The sequence below is a fragment of the Octopus bimaculoides genome, chromosome 2, assembly GCF_046866305.1.
Source record: "Octopus bimaculoides isolate indiv1 chromosome 2, ASM4686630v1, whole genome shotgun sequence".
NCBI classification, from domain to species: Eukaryota; Metazoa; Mollusca; class Cephalopoda; order Octopoda; family Octopodidae; genus Octopus; species Octopus bimaculoides.
This window is the reverse complement of record NC_142929.1, coordinates 168,953,621-168,967,284: the sequence shown is the minus strand read 5'-3', so window position 1 is coordinate 168,967,284 and position 13,664 is coordinate 168,953,621. Positions and strand designations below refer to the sequence as shown.

At 37.1% G+C, this 13,664-nt stretch overlaps 1 protein-coding gene across 1 annotated transcript in view; it reads right to left on the bottom strand.

Annotated features, from left to right (window-relative positions):
* The window catches only part of LOC106872977 (lipid droplet-regulating VLDL assembly factor AUP1), a 46,453-nt gene extending 37,375 nt beyond the window's left edge, over positions 1-9,078 (bottom strand). Inside the window, exon 1 of the mRNA XM_014920164.3 lies at positions 8,893-9,078. Within this exon, the coding sequence (XP_014775650.1) occupies positions 8,893-8,933 (41 nt within the window). The 5' untranslated portion in view covers positions 8,934-9,078. The remainder of the gene's footprint in view (positions 1-8,892) is intronic.
* Between the last annotated feature and the right edge of the window lie 4,586 nt (positions 9,079-13,664).

The following is a 13,664-nucleotide window of genomic DNA, read 5'->3' as shown; positions in this document are numbered from 1 at the left end:
AATACACACAGACTGAGAAATCAAGGCTAATAGACTGGATATAGTTGTCACAGATCACCAAGGAAAAAAAATGCCTTCTAATCAATGTATCAATACAAAGATCTAGAAATAGAGGTATCTTGAATGTGGAGCCTAAAAACAGAAACAACCCCTATAATAATAGGTGCATTAAGTATGATTGAAAAACATTCAGACAAATACATAACCAAAACCCCAGGACTTACAAATGTATATAACATACAACACTTTCAATACAGTGAAAACAAGAGCACGACAACAAACCACAACACATAACCAAGGCCCAAAGAGCTGTACTTGGTAGTGCAGTGAAAGCACATGATAAAAATAAGACTACTGAATAATAATAAGAAACTTTGCAAAGAGCAAAGTTTTAGTAAGTAGGAAGTAAATACTCTGCTTCTATCAAGGGAATATATTTGTTCAGTATGTAGAAGTAAGCAGAAATTTCATATGGATACATAATACAAACAGTGGACACATAAGACATGTAGTGGTATAACAGGCAGGTTAACACAGGTAGCAGATAAGGGAGCACAAGAAATAGATTTCTTCAAATGCCCAGGAATATCCCTACAGGTAGAAGGGAGCTTCTGTTACATAGATGACCTAATCAGCAATAGAGGTTGCTCTGACAGTATAGTTGATAGAATAAGAACAGGCTGAAGAAGGTTCAGAGAGCTTTTACTTTGCTGATAAAAAAAATAGTTTTTATCTGAACGAATAGCAGATTGTATGATGCTTGTGTAGGATCAACAAGGCTACATTGTAGTGAGATGTGGACTGTGAAAGCAAATAACTCGTGAAGACTAGAAAAAAATCATGAAGCTTGCATGCTCTGTTAGTACAAAAGTGAAAGAGAAATTGGGTATAAGATGTAGTGTGCAAGAGAGAAGACTGATGGGATACTTATGGATGAGGACAGCTTTATAAAGAAGTACTGATTGCTGAACATGAATGGAGCTTACGAAAGATAGAAACTCAGGAAAATATGGGATAAATTTGTGAAAACTGATTTCTGGACTCTGAATCTCATAGAGATGACAAAGGAGAGCAATGATGGATCTAGTTAAACTGATTCTCAAAATATGCATTTTTTTAAAAGGAAGTAAAAAATCTGAAAATTGGCTATAATAATGTAGTTTTCCAGTCTTATTGCTATGAAGGTATGATGTTGTGGAGAAAAAAATTACAGAGGTTTAAAAATCGGAAAAACTGTGTATTTTTAGCCAATAGTGAGACAGAAATTTTCTGCATTTAGCAGAGCAGTGTCAACTTTAACGTTGTACACTGTGAAATTTATAGTTTAGCATCTGAGAAATGATCTGTTCATTGTAAGTTTCTATATAAACAGAAATACCTAATAAAATCAACATGTATCATCTTACTGTTTCTTTTATCATTGATTGTATGTTTTTAAAAAATTTGCTACATTAATATATTTGTCTGCATGTGTTTACTTTATGTGTATTTCAGTATTATGTATACCTGTCATGTATTTGTGTACATCATTAATATATAAGTGCATGTGTGTGTGTGTGTGTGTGTGTGTGTGAAAAGGGGGCATCTGTCTCCAAAACTCCAAAGCTGAGCAACGTTTTCATGCTTGGATTTGTAAACTACGATAAGAATAACACTGGTCAACAAAGAATTTGTCCCAAGGAAAAGAATACCTGTGTCTTATGTTTTTGCATGCAGAATTCAAAAATAATGTCAAATTATCTGTATCACCCACAGTTTCTCTGTTCCCCAAATCAACACAGAACAACAAGCAGCACAGACAGGGGTGAAGTGAAACACAAGACAGCATGTAGTTGTCATGGTAACAAACTACTAATGCCACGCTGTCTATTGATTGGCTAAAATTACCCAAATTTCCCAACTTTAATTCCAAATAACATCAGATTCTTTAATTTACGAAATAAAGTTATTGGTTGATCGTTATCAAAATTCAGAGTTGCATCGATACACCAAAATTGAAAGCAATCTGAGCAAAATTAAAGGGGGTTCATTTTGCAAATGAAACTAACTAGATCTGCAATGATTTGTGATATGTGATACTTGAAAAGTTCTACCCTCTTAGTGAAACTGAGGTTCTGGAAGTACAGTATGTATGTACACAAGTGGCTCCCTCATCTAATTTGTACATCAAGCCTTTCCAATCACCTCATTTCTCTATCACTGATCCCACCATCACTTGTCTAACAGCAGTATTTTGCAGCTGTAATTAAATGAGAACAAAACTACATATTTTATCATTATCTTTTCTATGATACTAGTTATCTTTCTCATTGCCCAGAACCACATTACTTGGCATCCATCCTTCAGGCTCAATATTGTCTCAATCCACACACATTTCACATTGATCAACATACTGTGCTATCAAATTATCTCTCCCTCTTCACTGAACCACTTCTTGTTGAGTTACCCTAACTACCAAACATCTTTCACTCTCCCCATGTACTATGTCTATTTCTCTACTTGCATTCTTGCAACCTACCTACCCACACATCGTCTCCCTGTCTCTTAACCTTCTGGCACTCTTTACCCCTTTCTGAACTGCAAGTCATCATCTACTCTTCCCTACCTTCCCTCTAAAGCATTGATTATACCTCCATCATTATCCATCATTCACTATGTTCACCCTTCAACCTCTACAGGTATCACCTACACTCCAGTGTCTTTCCTGCAACACATCTTATCATCAATGATACATCAATCATTGTTCGTCGGTCATTATATTTGCACCTCCAACCTAACCCATCTCTATCCCTCCCATCCTTCCTGTTCTATTCCCACTTACTTTATTCACCTTCTTAAACCTTGAGGGTGGAGGTGCAATGGCCCAGTGGTTAGGGCAGCGGACTCGCGGTTTCGATTCCCAGACCGGGCGTTGTGAGTGTTTATTGAGCGAAAACACCTAAAGCTCCATGAGGCTCCGGCAGGGGATGGTGGTGAACCCTGCTGTACTCTTTCACCACAACTTTCTCTAACTCTTACTTCCTGTTTCTGTTGTGCCTGTAATTCAAAGAGTCAGCCTTGTCACACTGTGTCATGCTGAATATCCCCAAGAACTACGCTAAGGGTACATGTGTCTGTGGAGTGCTCAGCCACTTGCACGTTAATTTCACAAGTAGGCTGTTCCGTTGATCGGATCAACTGGAACCCTCGACGTTGTAAGCAACGGAGTGCCAACACACACAAACCTTGAGGGCTCACCATAACACTTCATCCCCATCTTTATCTCTCTTTCCAACTACAATCTGATTCCCACTCACTCTTGTATAAAGCAAGTAGCCACATATCTCCTCTACAGTAAGAAACCTATTCCAACTCCTTCTTTCATACTTTAACCCCTTAGTATTTGATCCAGCTCTATCAGACCCAAATATTCTACCTGCTTTACATTAAAACTGACCAGATCCATCCTCTCATACCTATCCTACAAAGTCATTCCAGAAATATACAAACACACCATCGAAATCTCAAGGCCACAGGATAATGCACAATTAATTCAAAACAATGTGAATAAACAAGCAATACATTTGACAAAGAAATCTGGATGCTAAAGAATTAACCTCTTGGCGCTAATCACAAGGCTGCCTCCTTCTCTACTGTAGTGCCAATTAGTAATTGGGATCTTAGTCTTGCAAGCTACATGGTGTGTTCACTAGTGCTGGTGCCACATAAAAAGAACCCAGTACATTCTGTAAAGTGGTCTTCCTTTGAGGAATTTTATTCCAGTTACTGGCGTATGGTATAAACATCTGACCTATCAGACCCTATCAAACCATGCTAATATGAAAGACAGACATTAAAAGATAATGATGATGATGATATCGACTAAATTCACTAACAAAGTTTTGGTCAGCCTGAAACTGTAGCAGAAAATGCTTGAGGTGCCAAGCAAGCAGTGGGACTGAACCTGAAACAACATGGTTGCAAAATAAACTTCTTAACCACACATCCATGCTAATGTCATAAATATATAAATAATTAAAAGTTGAAATGGAATTCCTTGTTGTTTAACTCCAGGACAACCTTGATCATGCAGGTCTATGATCAAGAATATTCTAGCTTTGAGCATCTCATCTGTGTTACAATATGTTACGGTAACACATGTATGTGATGGGAAACAAACCAGCTGCTATATATCAATAATGTGACCAAGATAAAATGCCTCAAAGGAACATACAACAGATAGACACATGTTATGAGTTGAAAAGCTTTGATCAACAAAAGATTATCCAAGTAATTAGTAGATGAAGAACTCCTCCTAATAATGCTTACGGAGATAATTCCAATAAGATCACATGATTAATATTTTTTGGGATAATATAAACAGTGCAGATTTAAGTGGATCTGGGCTTTAAAGCCAACTGGTGATAGCAGCAGACATATTTTGGTTTATTAGATCTTTATCAGCAATAATATTTTTTTGGATAATATAAACAGTGCAGATTTAAGTGGATCTGGGCTTTAAAGCCAACTGGTGATAGCAGCAGACATATTTTGGTTTATTAGATCTTTATCAGCAAAAAATTTTGTTCAGGTACATATATATATATATTTATATAGGGTCATCCTATAAAAAATGCGGTTTTTTTCAATTGCATGAAAAGTCGGAGTGGGACAGGATAAACTACCTGCATCAACTTGCTGTAAAAGCAGGTAGTAATTTTACCCTGGTTGTATTCTTAGTGCAGTTTGATTTGAACAGTTATTTTTTCAAAGCTATAATGGAATTGACAAAGGGACATATTTTGCTTTATGAGTTCAATAAAGGCAACAACGCAACAAAGTCTGAGGAATATTAAAGCAGTATATGGAGATCAGACAATAAGTGCAAGTCAGTGTCAATGGTGGTTCCAGAAATTCTGAGCTGGAAACTACAGCCTAGAAGATGAGTCTTATCCTGGAAAATCTGTGGAGCTCGACAAGGACATTCTGCAAACCATGGTGGAACAAAATCCCATTGTAACTGTTGAGGAACTAGCAGAGAAGCTTGGATTTGGTCATTCAACTATTCATCAACAGCTGCATGCCATCGGAAAAGTCAGCGCTAGAAGGAAGATGAAAGGTGTTCTTTCATCAGGATAATGCTCGGCCACATTCATTCAGCAAGGGTGACATTCCAAAGGCTGGAGCAGTTTGAATGGGAAACGATGCCCCACCCACCATATTTGCTGGACATTGCCCCATCTGATTATCAATTATTCTGCAGTCTTCAGAATCATTTGGATAGAAAAAATATAAATTCTGTAGACAAGATCAGAACAGTACTGGAGAAGTATTTTTCATCACGGACAAGTGAATTTTGGAAGATGGGCTTTGCAAGTCTACCAGATAGCTGGAAGAGCATTGTAGAAAATGAAGGAGAGTATATTTTAGATTAAAAAAGAACTTTGTTCATCCTAATTTTGAAAAATAAAAGAAGTATATAAAAAACCACATTACTTATGGGATGACCCAATATATATAAGTTCACACACACACATATGCAACAGTGCATTTGTGTATTTAGAGAAAAGTTGGGCATAAGAGGAATTATATGCAGTGTGCAAGAGAGAAGACTGCACTGGTTTGGTCAAATGATGCAGATGGATGAGGACAGTTGCATAAAAAGTGTCGAGCACTTAAAGTGGAAGTTAGTTGTTGAAGAGGGAAACCCAGAAAGAAATGGGATGAAGTAATATTGAAATTCAATCTCAAAATGCTTAGCCTTACGAAGGAGATGATAGAGGACTGAGATATGTGGTGCATTGCTTCCCACCAGAACAGAATTGATATCCTAAAACCAAGAGGAAGTGCTGAAGTATAGCTGCTAGAATAAGAACTGGTTGGAGAAAGTTCAGAGAGCAATTACCTCTGTCGGTAACAAAAGATCTATCTCTCAGAATGAAAGGCAGATTGTATGATGCTTATGTAAAAACAACAGTGCTACATGGTTGTGTAACTTTGGCTGTGAATGCAAAGGACATGAAAAGACTAAAAAGAAAAGCTAGCATGCTCCACAGAATGTGCAATGCTAGTGTGCATGTACCACAATTTACAAATTTGTTAAAAGACATTAGATGCTGTATGCAAGAGAGAAGACTGTGCTGGTATGGTATTATGATGCATACGGATGAGGACAGCTGTATCAATTGCGTACTGCTAAATGTGGATGGAATTTGTGGAAGAGGGAGTCTGAAGAAGGCATGGGATAAAATAGTGAAGCTAATCCTCAAAATTTTGAACCTCAAGGAAGAGCTGATAGAGCACTAAGAAAGAATGGTGATATGCTGTGCTTGAAAAAATCCATTTATCTCATAAAAAAAAAATGAGGTACTGTCAAGCTCTCCCCCCACAACTCTTCTAACACACATTCCTCCAACAATTTTCTAACTATGGTACTACTCACTCAAATACTGTAAATGATACCATTTATCCCCCTTACACTTCACATTGTATCCCTACTACTCTCCTTTATCAGTGCCTCCTCTCCCCCTAACCCACTCCTATTTCTTACATTCTCTATCCTCTAAACTGACATTCAGTGCCCACCTCAATCCCTATCTATAATCATTTATCACAGTCTTTCCATACTTTGTTGCACCAGTCTTCTATCACTATCCCCTCACCATCTTTCTCTTTCCAACAATGGGATGATCTTAGATGTCGAGTGCATTTCAGTTTTGATCATATTATATTCGTTTCAATGTTTACTTTTTGCATGGTAGCATGGGTTAGACAAGACTTTTCTATGGTTCAATGCTTACTTGTTTCAAAATAATTAATATTTTTTTTTTTTTTTTTTTTTTTAAATGGATCACTCAATAACTAGACCTGTTTTTGCTGCTGGTATAAATAGCAACAGCCTGTTTTACAGTGTGCAAACTATGTCAAAATACAAATGGAGAAAACACACATACAAACATATGTGCAACAAGAGGCTTCTGAACAGCTTCTCTCAACTAATTTCACTCACAAAGCATTGTTCAGCCCAAGGCAGTAAGTGAAACTCATTTGCCCATGGCATCAAGCAGTGAGAGAACAAACTAGAAAACTTGTGACTGCAAAATTAACTTCTAAACCACACAGCCAGGCCTGCACCTATACAAATCCCAAACCACATGAATGCTAAGCAAAAATCTTACAATTCTTGGATAATCTCAGTTAATCAAAGTTGTTTTTAATTCACTAGATTACATGTGTGAGATCATACAGCATATATATTTAGTATACAGAACATTCTCCTCAGGTAGTTTCCCTCAACCATATTGTTGATATACATAATCACTGTTCTGTCTTTTTAATATATACATACTGGTTTCTCTTAATTTTGACAACTGAGCTGGATATGTTTCACTGAGGAAATCTAATAAGACTGGAACATATCAAATACTTTCACCAGTTGACTTTTTAAACAAAATTCACTCCAATCTGCATTTTTTATTGCTTATTCAGGATGAAGAGCAGTGCTTATGACTCTTTTTGAGGACTGCCAGAACAAGTTGGGAGAGAGAGGGAAGAATATATCCCCAAAAGTCAGAGACCTAGCCTAAATGCTTCTAACAGATTGGACTCCACTAAAGGCATTCAAAAGCAAGGTGGTGGTGTTAAATTGTGCAACTGATTTCACTTGTTATCTTTTTTGTTTGTTTTTAAATCTTAGCATCCATAGAGGGAGTTTTTGTCTACTTATCGTTTAGATAAGCTCATTCGACTGAAGTCTTTTGAACTCACTATATCACATATGTGAGGTTTTACCGGCTGTTTATTTTATTTATTTATTTATTTTTACTAAGACTTCACCTCACATGCTGTCTTCTGTTTACACGCAGAAAAACAATGGCATATAATGCCGTGACAGCGACGACGATTCCTTCCAACCTTTTTATTACTGGGTGGTTAACAGAAATAACGGGTAATAGCAGAATATCGTAAGATTCTCTATTATTTGAATAAATAAATAGAATCAATTCCAATACCTGTCTTTCTGATACTTTTTGTGCTGCACACAGTGAAAGGAAGAGACGCGTGGCGTTTTATGTATTACCAGGTTATATATATTATTATTAAAGAAAGAACGAGTGCTCATCGAACTGAAACGATGTCCAGGGTCGAGTCTCTGTTGAAGTCCCTTCACTTCATTAGCAACATTAACACATTGAAGAAAGAGATGATCATCACTGAATTCTCAATCTGCTAAAACATGTCCTTCAAAATTGCTGTTCGGTGTCTATGAACGAAGTTATCATTTTGAATTATGTTATTAAACATATGTATTAATTTTTTTACTAAGGCACACAAGCAACTTTTGCAGAGAAAGATATATACAAAATGTGAGACGGTTTCTAGGTTTGAATGCATTCGATCATGTCTGCTCAATTAGAGCCGACCTGGGGTTAAGCAATAACAACAAAACAATTGACAGTTACTTCGTTTAAGACCCTCAGGATAAAGCAAAGGTAGCAGTTGACCCAGACGAGATTTGAACCAAGAAACAAGAGGGGTGGAACGTTTGAAATATATTTAATTCAGCGCATTAGTGTTGACTATCTAATTAGAATTATGGATTGGCGAACTTCAACTTCGTTAAAGAATCTTCCAGAATTTGCAAACAGGTTTCGTTTGCTTGTTGCCAAAGGCAGTTCGTAATGGAATAGGATGAACCAAAAAATATTCATGAGAGAAAGAATATTAATAATGCTAAAATAGTAACAATAATAATGGTGATCGCATTTGATATATAAATACGTCAAGCGGAAGGTCTTCAACAAACAAAATGCCACTATGTGTTTTGAGTGAAAAATAATAAAAAATTATGAAATAAGAAAAGGACAAAACAGAAAAACAAATTCAGTTTCAGTAAAAAAACCTGAACATTACCTTTGAAAATTGAAGAGTTTTTCAATTTTTATGTTACTCATGTTTGTTCGTAGGAAAGAAGCTGCAATTCTGTTGTGTGTATATATGTGTGTATAATTGTATATATATACATATATATTTTTACACACATACACACATATGTCTTGTGTATGGTTATAGTCTCACATTGCTGTGACGTCTGCCATCAATGGAAACCGGAAGTCGCGTTTTAGTCAGTCACCAACTACAGAACCGCCGAAAAGACATAATCTCTTTTATTATTATTATTTTCCTTTGTTTACTATGTCAGTTGTTTTACTTCCGTGCTTGCCTTAACAAACTGTTCTTTTGTTTTATTTTATACTTAACAATATACTTGTTATTTCTCTCCGTCAGAATATCAACTTCCGCGTTGTCGTTTTACAATAGAGGGTGTTGCCCACACATTTCTTTACTATCCGAAAGACTCTTTGGAGAAAAAGATTGATCTTAATTGCTCAGTAGTTTTGTCTTGTGCTAGTACCGTTTCATTGACTTGCAGAGCATATTTTCCAATGTATTAACCAATCTTTACATTTACATAGTTGGTTACATGTGATCAGGCTAGCAACTGTTTTATCATAACATTTGCATAATTTTATTACTACCCTCTTTCTCCTCATTATCATATTAAAGTTCACTTTCTTCGTGGTTATCAAATGGATAAATACTAGAGCCTCCCACCAAAACCATTAATGGAATTCACCCCTCCTTCATTGTTAATCATAACTCACACAAAAAACAATGTTGATATTTGCATCCACATAATTTTTCTTACTTTGTTTAGGCGTTGGGCAAATTTAAAAATTTAGTCTTTCCAATCCTCTCAGCTTCTCCATTCTATGAAAAACACTGCACTTTTCCATACTTGCAAGGGTTGGATGGGTTTAGCTGACAAACAGTAATCTTCTGCTTGGCTTTCATCATAGCTTCTGTGAAGCTCTCCGACTCCTGAGAGTTGATCTGATAAATTAAGTTGCTGTAATCTATTAGATATTGTAATATAGTACCCACAATGCAAAGTTTATCAGGTGCTTCGTCTAGAAATTTTCTCTGTTTCTTGTTCATCTTTGACTATTCTTGTGAGGCCTTATCAATTGACCAGTTCTATATTTCTAACTTTATATATTTTTAACATCACCATAGTTGGAGATGTACAGCTCATTACTATGTACAATATATTTTTTTCTCAATCTCCTGATCCACTTTCAGAATGTCTGTTTTTGCCTACTTTTGCCTATTTTTGCCTACACATTCCTCATAAAGAAGCTGTAGAACTGAATTTAATTAATGTAAGCTAAATCAGACTATTAACGATAATGATGACTCGGCCAGTCTGGAATTCTTGTTTGACTTAATTCTTTGTTGAAACAAGCTAAGCAACAAAGGAAAATGGTTGAAAACGATTTCATTCAAAAATTATGTTTCTTATCAGGATAGTGAATTGGCAAAGTCATTCAAGTGTTGGTTAGAATGTTTCATGGTCTTTGCTCTGGTTCTGTTCTCTGAGTCCAAATCTCGCTGAGGTCAACTTTGGCATTCATCCTTTCATTATCAAAGCACCAATCCAGAATGGTGGATTGGGAGAAGTGTTAAATGGTTCAGTAAGATGTCTTGTGGCATCAGTTTCAGCTTTGTGTATTCTGACTGTGGCAACTGCAATGAAACTGGACCAGCTCTAGCAGAGACAGGACCATCCAGTCCTTTCCTTTACATTATCACATATGTTCCTCTATTTTCAAGACATTGGTGCAATCTGAGGTAGATTTGGCATCTATTTTTAGCAGGCTTAACAAACAGCGATATCCCCTCATTGCCTCGTAGTCTTTTAGACTAAACAAATATGTACCAGTAATATATTAAAGTACTTTACCTAATCCAACACCTGACATATTGGGTACTTTTAGAAGAGTCTATTCTGTTGCAAGCAGTTAAAGTTAGTAGCCTCTCCTTTGAATAAACATTGGTGGTGTTGAGAGAAAAGACTTGCATGCATGGGCAACTGCTAATCTTCCTCTAAGAATCTTGCTCAGTTTGCACACAAGTGCAAATGTTTGTTCAACCTTGACTGGTAGAGGTCTTACGTATTTGTTGCTAAGATGAGATGTAATTGTGAGTCATTAGATTGCATTATTGAGAGATATACCAGCCACTGATCTCTTGGCTGTTTGTCTAATATTTTATTGATTCAGCTTGCAATAATTTTGATTTTCTGAACATTTGGTACAAACTGCATTACATACAGGTTCACTCATTTAGATGCTTGAACTCTATTTCTTTTTTCTTTACATGACTATTCCAGTTTTTCTGTTCTAGCATTAAAGTTGTTGTTTAGCCACAGGTCTACTATGATCTTAATAATATCAAAGCATTCCAACCATGACTACTCAATCTAATTTTTCAGACTATCCAAGATTATGTTATCTAATGTATTTTTCCTTTTGATGATGGCAGGCTTTGGTTTGAGGCTATTATTGTTTTGGTAGACTCAGAGCATCGGACAAAATGCTTTGTGGCATTTGTTTTGATTCTTTACATTTTGAATTCAAATTCTACTGAGGTCAATCCTTTTAATCTTTTGGGGCTGAGGGGCAATAAAATAAAGTATCAGTCATGCTGATACATTTTCCATGCTGGCATGGGTTAGATGGTTTGACTGAAACTGGTATGTAGGAGAGCTGCAACAGGCTCCAGTCTGTTTTAGTTTGTTTTCTATGGCTGGATGCCCTTCCTCATGCCAACCACTCCATAGTGTGTAGTGGGTGCCGTATATGTGTCACTAGCATGGTACCTTTTATGGTTATCTTTTATATGTCACTGGTACTGACCACAACTACAATTTTACTGATATATATATATATATATATATATATATATATATATATATATATATAGTTGAAATTTGCAGAAAAACAAAAGACAAAGACAGGTGTATAAACAACAAACAGGTGTATTAGTTTAACGCTTGGGAAGGTGAGAAGGTCTTTTACATTTCGAGCCTCCGCTTTTCAACAGAAAGAAACACAAGGAAATAAACAGAGAGAGAATAAAAAAAACTTTTGGAGTTAGGGGCTCAATCATGGTGGCTGGCTCATATCCATCCATACATGCATGCATACATACGTATGTACGTACATACATACATATTTCACTTAAGTATAGCGAGACCAATAAACTCAATATACATATGGTCCAGAACACAATGTTAGATGAGTATAGAGTGGTTATATATATATATATATATATATATATATACATACACACACACACATATTCTCCATCTCTGCTCTGTGTGTGTAGTTGTGTGTATCAATTCCTTTTTGCAGGGAGGCACATATATATATTCGAGCGAGGTCGTTGCCAGTGCCGCTGGACTGGCTCCCTTGCAGGTGGCATGTAAAAAACACCATTTGAGCATGGCTGTTACCAGTACCGTGTGACTGGCCCTCATGCCGGTAGCATGTAAAAGCACCCACTACACTCTCAGAGTGGTTGGCGTCAGGAAGGGCATCCAGCTGTAAAAACTCTGCCAGATCAGATTGGAGCCTTGTGCAGCCTTCTGGCTTGCCAGTCTTCAGTCAAATCGTCCAACCAATGCTAGCATGGAAAGCGGACGTTAAACGATAATGATATATATATATATACACACACACGTGTGCATGTCTACCCATATATCTCCGCGTGATTATATGACTGCATAAGTTTTCTCATCTTTTATTTCGTTTTGGTATAAGCGCATGCATATATTTGCATACTTTTTTTACATTTGGACACATTTTTCTATATGCATCAACATTAATTTTCTCACTCCTAATGTATGTCAGTGAACCTGAGTTATAGAAGTGTTGTGTCCCACCCACGTATAACAATAAAACTTTCACACACCCTACTCCAACAAACCCAACTATATCTGCCCTCTTCACAAACTGTTTCTCTTCTCTTCCTTACATTTCCACTTCATACACTATGTTTATCTCATACTCCCCAACCCAGTCTTCACTACCCTGCTCACTGTATCATTGCTTCCCCTCTCCCACTATATACCCACATTCTTGCCAGTCACTGCATCTTCCCACTCCCAACTTGCAACTCCTTGGTGATACCCTGCCACCATTCATCTCTCTCTTCCTTACTCTACCATCCCATTTATACTCTGATCCCTGTACCTTGCAAGTATACCCTGTCACTTGCCGCCATCCCTTTCCTGCTCTTGCTGTCTCCTATTCTTTCTCTCTTTCCCCTGCTCTCCCCTCTGGCCGAGTAATCATGTATATCCTCTACAGCAACAAACCTATTTCTGTCCTCATCTTTGATCTCTCTCTCTCTCTTCCTCCTTCCCTTGCCCTTACCTCTGTCCAGGTAACCCTGTATCTCTTTTACAGCAGCACATCTCTTGTTAACTCCCACTCTCTCTCTAGGTAACTGTTTTGGTTCTCATTTTGTTAACTCTCGCTCTCTTTCTCTTCCTCTCTCTGGCTGGGTAACCATGGACCTCCTCTACAGCAAGGCATCTATTTCTGCCTCTCTGTTACACTCTAATCTTTCATCATCCGGATAAGATTATCTCCTCCAATGCCTCCTTCTCTCTCAAAGTCTCTTTGTCTGGCAAAGTTACTTGATGACCCCGCCAGTGCAGGTACCACTTAAAAAGCACCCACTCCACACTGTAAACTGGTTGGCATTTGGAAGGGCATCCTGCTGTATAAGCCATGCCAAAACTGGCCTTGCCTGTGTGAGTGCTACATTAAAAACAT